Genomic DNA, 18186 nt, shown 5'->3' with positions numbered 1-18186 from the left:
CCAGCCTGCTCAGAAGGAAACTAAAGAGTGTCTGAGTTAGGCTAGCCCAGTTTCACAGAGCCGGGAGTCCTGGAGAATGCTGACCTTTGACACCGGGTATCTGGGTTCTGTCTTGAGCCCTTCCCAGGGGAAAGAAGTATTACACAGGTAGAACTGCTTGACCTGACTGACAGCTATCACTTCCTGACCAGAAAGCAGAGTCCTGGCAGCCTCTTTGAAAAGTCAAAGCCTTTGATGCTATCGAGGATGAAGACGAAGGCCGTCAAGCACACACACACACACACACACACACACACACACACACACACACACACGACTCTGCCCCTCCCTGGTGGCCCCGCCCTCTTACTGCATCAGCACCCCACCTTCCTTACACTCAGGGTGCCTCACCGGCCTACCCTAGCTCCTAACCCACCCTGACGGAGCCCCGAGGGAGTGCCAAGATGCAGCCATGGCTCTGGCTGGTCTTCAGTGTGAAGCTGGCAGGTAAGACCCAGAGGGGGCTAGCGCAAGCCTGCCCTGGAGCAGGGCACTTAGAGCTGGCAGTCTTAGCAACAGGAGGAACAGACAGGAGCCCGGCTGAGGGAACAGCGCAGGTGGGGAGGCACAGATCCTGACCATGGGGAGAATCCTCCCAGGAGCTCATTTCCCAGAGACGTCTGAGAAACCTAGGGCAGAAGCCAGCTCTGTCCCACAGCCTGAACTAGAAAGGGAGAGAGGAAAGGAAGAAGAAATAAAGAGGAGTGAGAAATCCAAAACTGACGAGGAAACGTAGTTGTTCAGGGTGCACACAGGGAAGTGCCCCATGCAGCTCCCAGAGGCCCCGTCTGGCCCAGGTCAGGGTCTGTACACACACTCTTATTACTTCCGGGGAAGTGCTTCTAGTGAACTGGACAAACATTGCTGGAGCTAGCTCTGCCCAGGGTGCTCACTATGACCACCTACTCTCCAGTGTCCTCTGGTTTCAGGGTCTTGTGTAGCATGGCTCCCCCAAGAAGCAGCACTGGGCACTGCAGATGGGATATTGGGGCTGGCACAGACGTGCCGCCTAAAGTCTGTCATTGTGATCAGACCCAGTCAGCAGGCTTTTTAGAGAAAGATTCCTCAAATCTTCGCTGGTCTGGCACCACTTAAAGTCCAAAACTGATTACACAGTTGAGGGAGCCAGGGCATGCCAGCCCCTGCCTCTGACCTGGTTAGCTCAACTACGTCACAAATGAAAAGGAGGCAATCCAAGCCTCTAAAGCTACCGCTGATCATTCTAGAAATGCCAAGTCCCTCAGAAAATGGAATCCTGGGCTACCAAACTGATAAAATGAGACCATGTGTGACTTGAAGCCTGGCCGTGCCTGTCCTCCGGGCTCTCTGGAAGGGTTCCTGCCGTCTGTGTATTTGTGGCCCCGTTTTGTGTGCAGGTCTCAGTCCAGTGGCTGAGTTCATTCGCCTCAGGCCCAAGGCCTAGGTTTAGGACCAAGTGCACTGCACGCAGGCTGTGTGACCTTCCTTTCCCTCGAGCTCTGTTCGCCACCGTGTAAAGAGTCTCTCCCCACAGGATTTAGTGACGATTAAATCAGACAGCACACACGCTATGCCTGATGCGCCGTCATACAGACCGACATCCTCACTTCACATTAGCTTCCCCAGAGAGGCCAGTGACCCCAAACAATACAAATGGCTGCGAGGGCACACAAATGGTAGTCCGATAGTCAGGGAAGGGCTGGGGATGTAGTGGTACCTGAGCCGCAGGGGACGCTCAGAGTGGTCTGGAGTGGACTCTGGATTTAGTTCATCACATCAATCCTAGGGAAGGCTGTGATGGGGCCCGAAGGCCTGAGCCACAATTAGATACCGTGATGGTGCCATTAACTCAAGCAGCTGATTCTCCCCGGCTCACACACCCTCCGGGCTCTGCTCAGTCGGTCCTGTCCGCTGTATTATATCTTGGCTATGTCCCTCGGCTCCAAGCCAAAGAAAAAGGCTTTCTGTTTCTGTTGGAACCCACATGATCTTGGATGTGAAAGAAACTTAGTGGGAGCCTCCTTGAGACTTCACTGGATGCCTAGAACATCCCCTGAGACCATAGACCTGCCAGCAGAATTCACCTGTCTGCTTCACACAGGCACCGCCACGGTCCACGTATGACGACCTGTGTGAGTGCTTCGCCCTTCACATATGATTTCTCTCCTTTTCTTCCCCCTGAAATTCGCTAGGTAGTGACTTCAGGCTGACCTGACACACAAAGCAATCCTCCTGACTCAACTTCTCAAGTGTACACCAGCACGCCTGCCTTTTTTCTTTTCTTTCCAATCCTCAGCAGCAAGCAGGACGACAGCGGCAGGCCTAGCTGACCCTTCTTTCACAGGAGACAATGGACTTGGTGACCTCTGAGGTCCCATGACTGCTAAAGGGCAAAGCTTTGTGCACAGCCATGCCTGCAACTCCTTCTGCCTGCCCAGTCTTCTCATCCGAGACAAATGGACTGTCAATCTGGTCTCTGTAATGATTGTCCTGCCCCAAGGGGCAAGAAGTCAGTGTCAGGTCCCCTGCGGGATTGGAGAGTAACGACCTACTAGGGTCAGCAGCGCCTTTACCTAGGTCCAGAATCTCACGTTGTCCAAACCAGCCTTTCACTGGGCTTGTGACTCCAAACTCCTCTCCCAGCTTGCCCTGGGTTGCTTTAGACTGCCTAGAGCTACCAAAGGCTTATCTACGCAGAGTCACAGTCAGGTGGCTTTCAACTGGCTTTTGACATGGGCTCTTTGTGATTCAGTGAGACTCCAAGCAAGTTAACTTCATGCCAGTGTTTGCTCATCTGGGGAAGGGGGATAAACATCCTGGAGCCAGTGTGAGACTTGCTTAAAATGATTTACGCCCAGAGCCACAGGTGGCAATAGCTCGTCAGCCAGGGCCTTGGTAAAGGCGAGCACAGTGAACCTCCCGTGCAGGCAATGCCTGTGAATTGGAAGACACTGACTGGGGTTAACACCCCAGCTCTTTCTCCGGGCACTCTTCTGTCCTGGCCTCCAATACAAACTCATTCGGGTTCCGAGGCCCCACCACTGCACACAGAAATGTAAGCTAGTGTCTTCTGTTCCTTCTCGTTTCTAGGGGTTGAACTCAAGAGATCAGGTTTGATGGTGAACACCTTTAGCTGCTGAGCTATATCACGAGCCTTCCCCCTACTCATTTTTTAAAGCAAGTTTTTATGTAGCACAGGTTAGCTTTGAACTCACTGTAACCAAACTTGAAGTTCTGATCCTCCTGCTGCAGCCTGCAGAGAGCTGAGATTCATGTGTATAACCAGCCTGGTTTACTTCTTCTGGTTTCCTATAGTTCTCTGGAGCAGCTCTGCCCTCGTTCAGACCCCTGACTCCAAAACAGTTCTAACCAATCAAATGGCAGAAATATCCTGCGAAGCTAATACCCTCCCTAGGACCTCACTCATCTACTGGTTGAGACAGCGCCGGGGATCCAAGGACAAGCGCTTTGAGTTCCTGGTCTCCTGGAATCCTTCCAAAGGAATTGCTGTGTACGGTGAAGGGGTGAAGAAGGAGCACATAATTGTGTTTACACATCTGAGCCGGTCCATCCTCAACCTCACGAGACTGAAGCTGGAGGACAGTGGCACCTACTTCTGCATGATGATCGGGAGCCCCCAGCTGATCTTTGGGAAAGGGACAAAGCTGACAGTGGGTAAGAATGCTTTCAAGGCTATGAAGGAGCACGTGAGCATGTGCATGCACACATACACACACACACACACACACACACACACACACACACACACTCAGTGAGCCTCACTCTGAAGTCATGAATAATCATGCCACCTCTAAGACTAATAGGAAATACACAGAGAGTTACCCAGGCCAAGCGACCTTTGAGGGATGCATGTAGCTGTGTCCCTTAATGCTGCCATCCACCCAGCAAATGGTATATCCCATTTCCACTTTGGATGGGAAGCAGATGAGGTGAAAACAGACAGGACAGTCAAAAGTGGGTGCTTGTGATTCTGATGGAAACACAGTGGTGCCCCTGCCCTTACACAATCTCAGGAACCCTGAGTGTACATACAGACTGTCACTGCCTGGGCACACACACACACACCACACACACACACACACACACACACACACACACACACACACACACACAGAGAGAGAGAGAGAGAGAGAGAGAGAGAGAGAGAGAGAGAGAGAGAGAGAGAGCAGAGAAGCAGTTGCCCTAAGCATTCTTTGTGGGGTTCTATGGCTCAGTTCCACACTTGGGGCTTCAGGGGTATAAACAAACTGGACCCCAGGCCTAGCCAGGCTACCAATCCATTACACGCCCCCCCCCACAGCCTCAGTTTCCAAATCTGCACAAGGCAGCTGCTGACCCACCTCTAGTTCTTGGAAGCTGAAGTTTTGTTAATTAACGATCATATGCAGAAGTACCTTAGTCATAGACATGACTTTGTTTTCTGAGAGGCTTTTAAATAATAAGAAATAAGTGAAATGAATTTCACGTTTTATTGAACCCAGCTTACCAAAACAGTATTAGCATTTTGGCAGGTAACCTACTTTTCATACAGGGTATTTGGTGCCTATTTTATGTGTAACACATCTCTGTCCAGACTAGCCACCCTGGACAGTAAGGATTCATCTCTTGGGGTGAAAAGTGATCATTGTAGATTCTGTCAGGCCAGCGTTTGGCTGTGGTTCTTTCTCCAGCTCAACCCAGGACTGGGCTTCTCACTGTCTTGCTTCCCACTCGCCTGAGGGCTGGAAGTCACAAGAGCACCCCAGTTACCCCCAGAAGTAGGGTCACTCGGGCAAGGAGGTAAAGAGACTGTTGGGATAAGGCCAGAGTTATAATGAAAAGCAACATGGAAAACAAAAATTAGGCGAGGTCTCCATGGCCTCTCTACTCTCTGGTCTTACATGGTCGCGGTTTGGGGAGGAGTAAGGTCGGGTTGTGCTTGTTTTTTTGTTTGTTTGTTTTGTTATTGTTGTTGTTTTGCTTTTGTTTCTATGGTCCACATGCCTTCCCAGTGCTTCAGGGTCTGAGAAAGGTGGACATGAAATAAGAGCAGATAATTTTTCTTCTTTACCCATCCTGGTTGCCATGTTTCTGAGTCCTGTGTGCTGCCCAGCTGCCCAGGATCAGCAGTGTCTTCCCAGTGACAAGGGCACCCGGAGCCTGAACTTACCTGCCAGACTGGAGGGTCCAAGAGTTTTAGAGGAGAAACTTGGGTGGTTTAGAGAGTATTGGGGAAAACAGGCCTTGTTCAGGTCCTCAAGCACACTATGGGTTCCAAGGACCTGTCCCTCCCCACCCCCCCAAAAAAGAGAGGGGGAGACAGAGGGAGAGACAGTTGAACTCACAGATCAAGAGGAATGACGGGAACCTGACTTAGACCAAGATGAACTTAAAACAGAGCAACCTCCTCTTGTCCCGATCGCCCCAGCAGACCCAGGTTGCTGTGCCAGTGAAGACCCTGCAGCTCCAGCTAGCTCCCCGCTAGGCTCGCCACAGAGCAGCTGAGAGACTCTTGCTTCTCTGAGTGTGAGATGAGGCAAATGGACTCAGTTTAGGAGTCATAAGCACAAAAGGACTCAACACCCAGCAGGTCCCGACCTTTGGACCTTGTCACTGCCATTGGCTGTCACTTTACAACAGCTCCTTGGCACTAATGGCCAAAAGCCTTGCGGTGACCTAATGCGGTTAATGCTTTGCCAGAGGTGGTATGGGAAATGATCTTTCGGTTTTTCCTAGCCCCTCTCCTACTACTTCGCTGGATGTAGGGTGCAGGAGATTCGTTTCCTTGGTCAGCAAAATTTAAGGGTGGGTGGTCCGGTATGCCACACCTCAGAACCTCATGGTCTCCCTGCTCAATGTGTCAGTTCGACTGTCCTCTCCTACCTCCCTCTCCCAACCCCTCAGTGTGAGATGAGCAGGGGCATCGAGGACAAGGAGAAGGCCTGGAGTCCCAGCCTTTCACTTACCCACCTCTCCTAGCTGTGGTGTTCATGTCAGACTGGCAAGGTGGCTGAGAACTTGGTCATGCAAAGGACCAAGGGGTCTTCTTTGCTTTGTCTTGTTTGTAGTAGGGTCTTTCTACATAGCCCTGACTGTCATGTAGACCAGATGAGCCTCCTCAAACTCACAGAGATCTACCTGCCTCTGTCTCTCAAGTGTTGGGATTAAAGGTGTGTGCTGCTATGCCTGGCTGGACCAAGGACCTCAGCCTGAGATCTGCCAAGCATAGTCACGCCTACTGCCTGCTTTGCTAGGTACTCTGCTCTCTTGAATCTCACAACAAAATAGAAACCATCATCTTTTTGTTTGTTTTCTTTGGGGGTTTTGTTTGTTTGTTTATTTTTGTTTTTCGAGATTTCTTTGTGTAACTCCGGCTGTCCTGGAACTCACTCTATAGACCAGGCTGGCCTCGAACTCACTGAGATCTGTCTACCTCTGCCTCCCAAGTTTTGGAATTCAAGGCATGTACCACCACTGCCTGGCAGTAATCATCTTCTTTACAACAGATGGGAAGTTGAGGAACAGATGACAGCCCAGGTTGCACAGTTATTGATATGGCTCTGCTCGTGTCTGGTGGCTCCATAGCCTCTCTCCAGGACACCAGGCTATGCCCATACATAGGCTCTACATTCATCTGAGAACTGAGAAATCAGATCTGAATTTTTGTGCTCTGGGACCTGATGCCCTGTGGTAGCCCTGGAAGGAAGGCACACAATCTGCCTGTGAGAATTGCTGCTTACGCGGCTAACATATGGGTCTTGCTTCTTTCTGTAGTTGATGTCCTTCCTACATCTGCCCAGCCCACCAAGACAACTGTCATCAGGAAGAAACAGTGCCGATCCCTCCAATTAAACGTCCAGAAGGGTAAGTTCTCCATCATTGCACCCACAGAAAAAAGGGCAGCTCCCCACTTTCATTTCCCCCTTTTCCCTTCACCCCTTCCTCTCTCTGTTACAAACACTTGCCAAGTCTTCATTCTGCTGCCTATTTCTCTAGCCCCAAGCTGGTGTCAACGAAAGGGACACTGAATATGACAGCAAGTCACAGTCTAGTGAGGCCACACTCACAAAGCATCACAGAATAAGACGTTAAGGAAAATACAGCCACCCGAACACTGCACGCAGGTGCTCACAACAGCACAATTTATCATAGCCAGAGAAGCAGACACAGCCCTGATGTTCCTCAACTATGCACAGGCTAACAAAACAGGATACAGGGGTTGGGGATTTAGCTCAGTGGTAGAACGCTTGCCTAGCAAGTGTAAGGCCCTGGGTTCAGCCCTCAGCTCCAAGAGAAGAGAGAGAGAGAGAGAGAGAGAGAGAGAGAGAGAGAGAGAGAGAGAGAGAGAGAGAGAGAGAGAGAGAGAGAGGGAGAGAGAGAGAGAGGGAGGGAGAGAGAGAGAGAGAGAGAACAAGATCCATGTAACACATGGACACACAGAGAATGAAATACTTGGACTCACAAGATGGCTCCAAAAGCAGCAGCCCTTGGTGCCAAGCCTGACTGTGTTCAGTGCAGGAGACCCACATGGTAGAAAGAAAAAACTTACTCCTGCAAGTTGTCCTTTAACTTCCACACGTGTATACCACGGCACTCAAATGCCCACACCCTACACTCAATCAATCAATAAATGTAGTTTTAAAAAAATAATTAAGTACTGTCTAGGGATGGCAGTTCATGCCTGTAGTCCTAACATTCAGGAGGCTGAGGCAAGATCACAAGTCAAGGTCAACCTGAGCTATTAAGAGAAGCCCTGATGAAAAAAGGAAGAAAGCAGGAAAGAAAGAGTGAGCCCAGCTGTGGTGGCGCACATCTGTAATCGCAGCACTCAGAAAGTAGAAGCAAAAGGATCAGGAGTTTAAAGCTGTCTTCAACTGCATGCCACATTTGAGGCTAACCTGGGCTATGGAAGGCCTTGTCTCAACGTCCTCCCCCCAAATAATATACTGATACATGCTTAAGTTTGGGTGAGTCTTGACAATACAGTGAAAGGTCAGTTATGATAAACAAAACCCAAAAACAAATCCCACACATTTTAACCAGGTGGGGTGGCCCACGCCTCTAATCCCAGCACTCACGGGCAGAGGCAGGTGGACATCTCTGAGTTCAAGGCCAGCCTGGTCTACCAAACAAGTTCCAGGCTATTCAGGGCTACATAGAGAACCCTGTCTTGACAGCAATGAAGACCATATTTTGTATGGCTCCATAGATGTGAACCGTCCATGGGGATGAAGGTCACACAGACAGAAATAGATGAAAAGCCACCTGAAGGTAGTGCATTGGGGAGCAATGAGAAAATCTTCACAGTACAGAGTTTGGTTTTTTTCTGGGACTCTCAAAGTGTCCCAAAGTTAGACGGTGTAATGGCTTCGCCTCTCTAGGAAGATTCTAAAAACCATTGTGTGTGCTCTAGGTTTTCACTGAGGCACGGCTTTTCCGTGTAGACCCAGGCTGCCTGGAACTAACTTTAACCCAGGCTGACCTCAAATTCCCAATCCTTCTGCCTTAGGCTCACACAGGTTCTGGGAATACAGACATGTACACCCTGCTCAACATTCTATAAACAGGTGGAGTTTCTGGTTTGCAAATCATATCACAAACAAGCTATCAGCAAGCAAAGTTTCCAGGTCAAGCACCAGCCGTTCACTCTCTCCGTCTCAGTGTCTAGCGGAGGCTAGCACAAAGGGGGCAGGGTGAGGGCGAGGGTGAGGGGGTCTAGCGAGTGAACACCAGGCATCTCATCTGGAGTAGGCACACGTGTACCTTTGAAGCCATAAGCTCAAATGTGCTCTGGAAAAATACTGACTTCCACCCCCCAAAAGTTACTGGTGACAAACAGTTCCATCTGCCACTACCCAGAGTACAAACCACGTCACCAGGACTACTGGGTGCAGCTGGCAGAAAAGCCCCAGAGGAAGCGTCCCTGCAGGGTCAGGGAGACAGGGAGGGGGCTGCCTCCTGCCTCCTGAGGTCTCCATAGGGGTTTGGTGCCTTATGCTTACAATCCCAGCCCTTGGGAGGGTGGGTGAGGCCAGCAATCAGAAGTTTGAGGTCATTCTCGGCTACAGTGCAAGTTTGAGACCAGTCTGGGCTATCTGAAACCCTGTCTCAAACAAATCAAAACATTAACCAAAAAAAAAACCCAAATAGAAAGCCTGTTATTAATATGAAGGGGAAGAGAGAGTGATTTCATTTTATAACATATTATGCCCTGAAAACTTGATTAAAAGAACCGAGAGGCAACAAAATATAAACCCCACAAAATACAGCCCTTGTTGGTCTCGGTTTTTAGAAGGCTGAGGCAGGGGGATTATTTGAATTTATAAATTGGGAGTAGTCTGAGCAACATAATGAGATAATGTCTCAAAAAATAAATAACCAGGCATGGTGGTTCTTGCATGTGATCTCAGCACTCCAGAGAATGAGGCAGGAGGCTCAGTGTAAGTCTGAGGCTAGCCTGGACTACGTAGAAAGTTCTAAGCCAGGCTGATCTACAGAATGAGATCCTGTCTATAAATGAATTAAAAACCCACACATTCAAGCATAGATATATACACACATAAACGGGAAGAGAGTAGGGCCAAAAAGAAGAGTGAGAGGGAGGAAAGGAAGGAGAGAGAAAGTAAGAAAGGAGAGAGAGACCTTTTGTATATAGAGAGGCAGCAATTAGCTGGAATAAATAACCATGTTCCTCCAACCAAAACAGCATCTCTGGCTTCCACCTCAGGGACAGCGCTAACAGAACTCCTTGCCTTCTACCCTCTAAAGCTGAAGCTTTCTGTTAACGCTGTCCCTGGCGCATGGTATGCACTGTCCAAAATTCTCTTCCTCCGTCACCTGCAGAGGGCTTTCTAGACTTCTCAACCAAGAGCCCAAACCTGGGGCTTGACTCTGCACCTCAGCCCTTTAGGGAAATCAACTATGGGGCTGATCTGAGGCCAGAGAGTATTGAAGAAGGCTCCAGAACATTTTTTTTTTCTTTTTTGGTTTTTCGAGACAGGGTTTCTCTGTAGCTTTGGAGCCTGTCCTGAAATTAATCACACTGGCCTCGAAAATCACAGAGATCCGCCTGCCTCTGCCTCCCGAGTGCTGGGATTAAAGGTGTGCACCACCACCACCCAGCTTCTATAGCATGCAAAAACTAGACAAGTGAACAAATACCCAAATCACAGAAAAACGATCATGTAAGCGGCTAATACAAGCAAACAGGCCAGAGCCCACACAGAATTAGAACTGCACTAAAATCTCTAGACTGGCAAAAGCTAAAACACCATTAACAAGGGCCAGTGAGGTGCCCCACTGGGCAGGAGTGGAAGTAGAGGCACCTGACAGTCTATTACAACCAGAATGGACAAAGTCTGTGGTTTTGTACTCCCCATTTTCAGCTTCTGCCTCAGGAAGGCACCTGCATACAGAAACGTGCCAGAACGTTCTCTACGGCGCTGTTTCTAAAAGTAAAGTACGTGAAACAGCTAAGTTCCCGCTGGCGGCTAAATAAACAGTGGCACATCCCCAGAACCACCCGTGTCTCCACTGGGGAAAAGAACACGCCAGTGTGATTTAAATTAAAGGGAGGGATGCATTTGCAGGGAAAAAAAAATGAACACAGTACAACCCACTGTGATAAAAAAAAAAAAAAGAGAGAGAAACTGAGGGGCCGGGGATGTAGCTCAGTGCTTGCTCAGCTTGCACAGGCCCTGGGTTCAATCCCTAGCCCGGCAGAAGTGGCCATAGCGGCCCACAAGTGTAGTTCCAGTACTTGAGAGACGGAGACAGGAAAATCAGAAGTTCAAGACCATCCTTGACCTCCGTGAAGAGACTAATCAAAACAGAGAGACAGCAGCCAGGGAGATGATTTCTCAGGGCAGAGTGCTCACAGCAAAAGCATGAGGCCCTGAGTTTAAACCATGAGCGCCCACATGAGAAGCTGGGCATGGCAACAGACACTGTAACCCAGCACCAGGGGGCTGTGGAGACAGGAGACCCCTGGGGCTTGCTGGCCTCCGGTCTAGCACCAGGCTCAGTGAAAGATGCTGTCTCTCTCAAAGGAATGAGGTAGGAGGTGGTAGGGCAGGACACCTACTATCTTCCTTGGCTCTCTGCGCTCACACACATGTGCACACACCATGTATGCACACTCACATACTCGTATATGAGCAAACAATGAAAACTGTGCATGCCTGTGGAAGTTGAGTTTAGATGCAAAGGGGAGGCTTACGAAACTATTAATGTTGTTCTGTGACCACTCCAACCAGGTGTAAAGACCAATGAAAATACAGCTGTATATTGTGAAATCCGAATAAAGGGTTTTTCGAATGAATAGTACAGTTTTATTACTAGGCATGAGATGTATCTAATTCCTTTGAACATAAACAGCTCCCAAGTTTTATTGACATTTTTAAAGATATGGATGTAACATGACATTTTCTATATAAAATTACCTCTGTGTTATTTAAAGTGAATTTCAAAATCAATCAGAAGGAGGTATGCTAAAAATACAACCAGTGGGGCTACCCTCTGGAAGGGGAGTCCAGCAGATCTCGGTGAGTTCCAGGACAGCCAGGGCTACCAAATGAGGGCTGTGTAGTGAGACCCATGTCAAAAACAAACAAGTCAACCAGTGGCACACTCTGGGCGGAGGGCCTGCCCCCTGCCTGTGTCTCAATCTGTACTGAGTACATAACATGTGTCGTGTGTGTCTTTTTCAGGCACGACGTGTGGCCTCGTTACCCTCAGCCTGCTGGTGGCTTCCATCCTGGTTCTCCTGGTGTCCCTGAGTGTGGCTGTCCACTTCCACTGTGAGTTGACGCTTACAGGACATTGTGGGGCCCCCATTTCGCTTTCTGAAGTGTACCTAGGTGTACTTCCTCCACTAGGGCAGCAGAGTAAATGGCGAATTTGCCCCAACAAACCATACAGCTCTGCAGGTGGTTCTTCCTGTCTTTGAGGGACTTTGCGGGAGAGCGGCAAGTTGGACCCAGGGCGTATTGGATACTCTCTACCATGGAGACACCATCCCACAGACCCAGGAGGCCAACGTGAGCCTCAACCTGTGTCTGCAGTCAGATAAACCCTAGGCTCGAGCCCGCTGAAGTACTCCTTCCTCAAAAGACTTTCACGTTGTCATCAATGGGTCTCAATTGCACACCCAAGCATAGAACTTTGCCACCTAGCAGGGCTGCTATCTAAATGTCCTCAGGGCCCATGGGCTGCGTAGATGGGTGCTTGTGGGTAGTAGACATGAAAGCCCAGTGCCCCAAAGACCTTATCTGTGGCCTTTGCGTGGCGTTCCTAGAAGTGTGTGTGTCCACACCCCTGCTTGGTGGCACTTCAGGGAGACTCACATGGCTGCTGCCCCCTGTGCCCTCAGCTCCTCTGTCCCCCGGGCTCTGTGGGCACTGGCCTCATAGAAAGGACAGAAAAGAAGAGGAAAGGCCAGACCACCCGTGCTCACTCTATTCACGCCTACCACCTTGAGTACATCTCTTTCCTTCCTGGGCATCTATGAAGGGATGAGGAGACATCAGAGACACCAGCCACATCAGAGGCTCTCAACTCTCCCAAGGTCGCAGAGTCCTGTGAATTTGACAGTTGTGGGCCTCCTCCTCAGAGAACAGCAGCCGAGGGCATGAACACTTTGGTAGACTGTTATCCTCACACAAGCCTGCGTACGCTATTAAGAACCCCAGTGGTCGGGTTGGACCAAGCACACGGGCCTGCAGTCCAGTGCTTGGGAGGTAAAGGAAGAAGGATTAGGAGTTCAAGGCCAGCCTTGGCTGCATAGTGAATCTGAGGTCTGAGGCCAACCTGGGCCCCTTAGGATCCTGTTTCAAAAGCAAATAAAAAACATTCTGTGAAGTAAACACAATGCACTTCTCTTTCTTCCTGCATCCGATCAGGAGCAGGCATGCGCTGCTTTGGATGCCCTCTGAGCTCTCGTGCCTGGCCTGGTGCAAATGCAATGATATTTATTTTGTGCTATTGAGATTTGAACCCAAGGCCTTGTATCCCACCACTGTGCTAGCTCCGCCCCCTCCAGTGCCCAGGAAAGTTTATTTAAGGTACAAACTGGAGCAGAAGAACTTCACTGAAACTCTGGCACTAACTACATAGCTTTTAGGCAAGTCGTCTGACAATTCACAAGCTCTGTGTCTCAGTTTCCACACGCGTAAGATGGATATAAAAGTAGGAGTAGGATCTGGGAGCCTGCGTCAAGGCTGTTAAAAATGTGGAATAAATGGATGAATGAATGAATAATTTTAAATATTTTTAACCTATAAAAGCAAACAGAAGTGTAAAATGTGAAGAATTTGGGGCCCACACTAGCATCCCAGATGTGCTGTTGGCTAACCCTGCTATCTTCCTTTCGGTCTCTGTGGACTTATGCTAGCTATTGACCAACCAGTGCTGACTGGTTTTTCTCTGCTCTGCTCCTCCAGGCCTTCGCAGGAAAGCCCGAATTCGCTTCATGAAACAGTAAGTGCTGATCTCCAAAACGTCACGGGGGCCTGAGAATGTGGATGACTGGGCAAAAAGCTTGCCTAGCATGCCCGAAGCTCTGGGTTCGATCCTCGGCACTGTGGAAACCAAGTAGAGTGGTTTACTCCCATAACCCCAGCACTAGAAAACTCAATCACCAGGTGTGATGATGCATGCCTTTGATCTCAGCAACCGGGAGGCAGAAGCAGGGCAATATCTGTGAGTTTGTGAGTTCCAGGCCAACGTGGTCTACAAAGCGAGTTCCAGGACAGCTAGAGAAGTTATACAGAGAAACCCTGTCTTAAAAAACAAAAACAAATAAATAAAAAAAATTCAAAGCCATTCCCTGCTATATAGTACCAAGCCAGCCCGGGCTACAAACCCTACATCAGAAATAATTAGCCAGCTACATCTAAAATACATGAAAAAAAAGGAAAGAAAAAACAAAACAAAACAAAAAAAACCAAAACGGTCCACTGTATCTATCAACCCTTAGCAAGAGCCCGAGGTTTGTACAAGACAGAGGCTGTGGTTGATCCCCGACCACAGGTCTAGGATCCCATCCTCAGACTCAGACAGTGTTCTTGACTTTGATTTGTTGTTTTGGGTCAGGATTTGATTTGTTGTTGTTTTGATCCTTCTGCCTCCACCTCCTGAGTGCTGGGACTGCATGTGTGTAACATATATATGAGCGCTGAAGATCAAACTCGGGGCTTGGTGCACACAGGAAAGTGCTCTGCCAACAGCCCGGCCCCAGCCCTTGGATCTGATGTTTTCTTCAACATAGAGGCGGTTTCACATCTGCCTGCCAAACATCTCAATTTGCTCCTCAACACACACACACATATTGTTATGTTTTTTAATTGATTTTTATTGAGCTCTACATTTTTCTCTGCACCCTCCCTGCCTCTGCCCTCCCCTTCAACCCTCTCCCAAGGTCCCCATGTTCCCAATTTACTCTGGAGATCTTGTCTTTTTCTACTTTCCATGTAGATTAGATCCATGTATGTCTCTCTTAGAGTCCTCATTGTTGTCTAGGTTCTCTAGGATTGTGATTTGTGAGCTGGTTTTCTTTGTTTTTTGTTTAAAAACCACCTATGAGTGAGTCCATGTGATAATCGTCTTCCTGTGTCTGGGTTACCTCACTCAAAATAATGTTTTCTAGCTTCATCCATTTTCCTGCAAAATTCAATATGCCGTTATTTTTTTCTGCTGTGTAGTACTCCATTGTGTAAATGTACCACATTTTCCTTATCCACTCTTTGGTCAAGAGGCATTTAGGTTGTTTCCAGGTTCTGCCTATGACAAACAAAGTTGCTATGAACACAGTTGAGCACATGTCCTTGTGGCACGATTGAGCATCCTTTGAATATATACCCAAAAGTGATATTACTGGGTCTTGAGGAAGGTTGTTTCCTAATTTTCTGAGAAATCGCCACACTGACATCCAAAGGGGCTGTACCAACTTTCATTTCCACCAGCAACGCAGAAGTGTTCCCTTTTCCCCACAACCTCTCCAGCATAAGTTGTCATCAGTGTTTTTGATCTTGGCCATTCTTAACAGGTGTAAGATGGAATCTCAGAACTGTTTTGATTTGCATTTCTCTGATGACTAAGGATGTTGAACATTTCCTTAAGTGTCTTTTAGCCATTTTAGATTCCTCTGTTGAGAGTTCTCTGTTTAGGTCTGTACTCCATTTTTTTTATTGGATTATTTGTTCTTTTGATGACCAGTTTCTTGAGTTCTCTGTATATTTTGGAGATCAGACCACTGTCTGATGTGGGGTTAGTGAAGATGTTTTCTCATTCTGTAGGCTGTCATTTTGTCTTGTTGACCGTGTCCTTTGCTTTACAGAAGCCTTTCGGTTTCAGGAGGTCCCATTTACTAATTGTTTCTCTCAGTGTCTGTGCTGCTGGGGTTCTATTTAGGAAGTGGTTCCCTGTGCCAATGCGTTCAAGTACACTTCCCACTTTCTCTTCTATGAAGTTCAGTGTGGCTGGCTTTATGTTGAATGAGGTCTTTGATCCATTTGGACTTGAGTTTTGTGCATGGTGATAGATATGGGTCTATTTTCATTCTTCTATATGTTGATATCCAGTTATGCCGGCACCACTTGTTAAATATGCTTTCTTTTTTCCATTTGATATTTTTTGCTTTTTGTCAAAAATCATGTGTTCAAAGGGAAACACACGCTTGAAGAAAGAAAAGACCATACCTCCAAATGAAAGAGGGCAATAGAGCCTTGTGCTCAAGGGAGAGACAGGCCTATATCCGAATTGGTGGCAAGCATCTTGCCCACTGAGCCGTCTCTTCAGCCCTGACTGCTGTTTTTTATGAACTATTTACGATTTAGTTTAGACGGTGAGCAAGTTCTGCTTTGTGGGCTGGGATTAGAAACCTCCTTCACCTACCAGACGAGAGCCATAACTTAAGGGTTTCTAAAACTAGACCTCCAGAGAGTTTTGTGCAGAAATCTCCCCTTTGGGACCTTTTGTAGAGATTCATTCTAATTCTGTCACTCCCAAAGATTTGTCCCCACGTGCCCTTCCATTTCCACCTGCTCCCCAGTGACCTGACAACGCCAATTTTGAAGAAGTTGGAGATGGAACCCTGAGATTTGGCAACCAGGAGTTCTATGGACCAGTGAGGCAGAGAGTGTGCACAGTCTGTGTGTGTGTGTGTGTGTGTGTGTGTGTGTGTGTGTGTGTGTGTGTGTGTGTGTTGAGAGAGGATCTCAAAGACTGGCCTTGGCTCATCTTGGACTCCTGATCCTGTAAAGTCGGTTTGTGGCTTTCAAATCTTTAAAACCCCTTCTAGTCTAGCTGTTATGGTCCAGGTATGAACACAGCAGTCCTTGGGTCTCACAGATCGGCTATTAGCTGACTCAGGCTGCAACTTGAGGCCGGCAGTCCCACCTAGTGCTGTCATAGAACATCCTCCCAGCCCTGTGTGCACTTGTCATCAGATCATCTTAGAAAGTGCTTCAAAGAGCAATGTCATTCAAAGCTAGGGGCTTTCAACAGTCGTTCTAAACATTTCTTTATCATGTGTGTACGTGTCCACTACGGCAGATCAGAACAGCTGGTCCTGGATATTGAACTCAGGCCATCAGATTTGGGAGCAAGCACTTTAGCCCACTGAGCTATCCTACTGGCCCCAACACTAGAGAGGTTCTGAATTATATTTGTGTGTTGGACGGTGGTGGCACACGCCTTTAATCCCAGCATTCAAGAGGCAGAGGCAGGCAGATCTCTGAGTTCAAAGCCAGCCTGGTCTACAGTGCAAGTTCCAGGACAGGTTCCAAAGCTACAAAGAAACCGTGTCTCAAAATACCAACAAATGGGGGAATTATATTTGTGTGTGATTTTGCTGTAGCTTGTTTCTCTCTGTTGTTGTTTTTGTTTTGCATTTTAACCTTGTTATGACTGAAATGGGCCCTAAAAAGCATCCTAATATAAAGCTCTCAGCCCCAGGCAGACCTGCTTCCTCCTCCATCTCCCATTTGTTTTTGTTACACGAAATGTAGTGTTGCTAGCCTGAAAATAAGACTCTTACAACTTGCTGCTTCTTCCCAGGTTTCACAAATGATCAACACCCACAGCACTGATATCCGGCTGCAAAGGACAGTGACAGTGTTCAGTAAAAAGCAGATCTGGACAAATGAGAGAGGGATTCATTCAATAGTGGAAACTCTACTGCCTTGCTCAAATCACCTGCCTTGAACTGCCGCAAATCTCTCCATGGACCTCATGCATGGGGACCACGTGACTGTCCGCCTGGAGTCTCCCGGAGAAGACCCCAGAACCCAGAGTCACTCACAGAGTGTGCTGAAGAACCAAGAACTCCCACCATGGCTCCCTTGTGGTTCTTGTACCCTTCTTGGTCCGGACCTTGGATGGTGGTCTTCCAGCCACCATCTTTGTAAGTTGCTTGAACGGGCAGCATTTTTGGCTCTTTGACCTCTCATGGGAAAGAGCTGGGGGGCAACCCTGGGTCTTCCCAGAGAAGACTGCCCACCTTCACAGGAAAAAGCCAGCTTGTGAGAGAGGCCTCCTACAAACAGTTGTTGGGCTCTTGGCAACCATCTTAGTCTCTCAGGACGTCCTGTGGGGCTGGGAGCCTGTTAGGTCAGGAGACTTCTACTTCATCTCCTACTAGGAAGTTCTTAAGCTTCGCTCCTTCCTCTCATTGCTTGGATATTTCTTCCACTCTCTGGCGTTGTTATGAAAATGTCATGGCTGTAAAAATAAAGTCCCATGCTAAAGATACAAGAGGTTCCTATGATATCTAACGGTAGCCCCTCTACAGCAAAAGTGTTGACTTTAGTCAAAAAGAAGTAACAAGCATTGGGAGTGTAGAGCTCTAGCCTAAACACACAAAGTTTCAGTCACCAGCCCAGGGCTCGGGAGGTTATTTTGTGTATTCTCATCTTACATCTAAGACCCTCATTTGGTCACACACAATGTGCCCCTAACTTGAACTGTGGATGAAGAAGTTAGGAAGCACCTAGGACTCCCAAAGCTAGGCCATGCTGCCTCGGGGCCACACACGCACAAACACACATACACACACACACACACACACACACACACACACACACACACACACACCTGCAGTGATACTAGAAGCTCTTTTGATAGAAAAGAACAGGTGTTTGTTCCAGCCGTTGGAAGGCTTTGGAGTCTGTT

At 48.3% G+C, this 18186-nt stretch overlaps 1 protein-coding gene across 1 annotated transcript; it reads left to right on the top strand.

Moving 5' to 3' along the window:
* Positions 1-342: 342 nt before the first annotated feature.
* Positions 343-17769, top strand: Cd8b (CD8 subunit beta). Its single transcript, XM_048431869.3, has 6 exons — positions 343-486; positions 3334-3693; positions 6793-6882; positions 11727-11816; positions 13458-13494; positions 17074-17769. Exons 1-6 carry the CDS (start codon positions 444-446, stop codon positions 17084-17086), a joined length of 633 nt encoding a protein of 210 aa, XP_048287826.3. The 5' UTR covers positions 343-443; the 3' UTR covers positions 17087-17769.
* The last annotated feature ends 417 nt before the right edge of the window (positions 17770-18186 follow it).

This window comes from Myodes glareolus, chromosome 6 (assembly GCF_982192425.1).
Source record: "Myodes glareolus chromosome 6, mMyoGla1.1, whole genome shotgun sequence".
Lineage (NCBI taxonomy): Eukaryota > Metazoa > Chordata > Mammalia > Rodentia > Cricetidae > Myodes > Myodes glareolus.
Note: the sequence above shows the minus strand (reverse complement) of the source record. Positions and strands in the feature narration are given on the sequence as shown.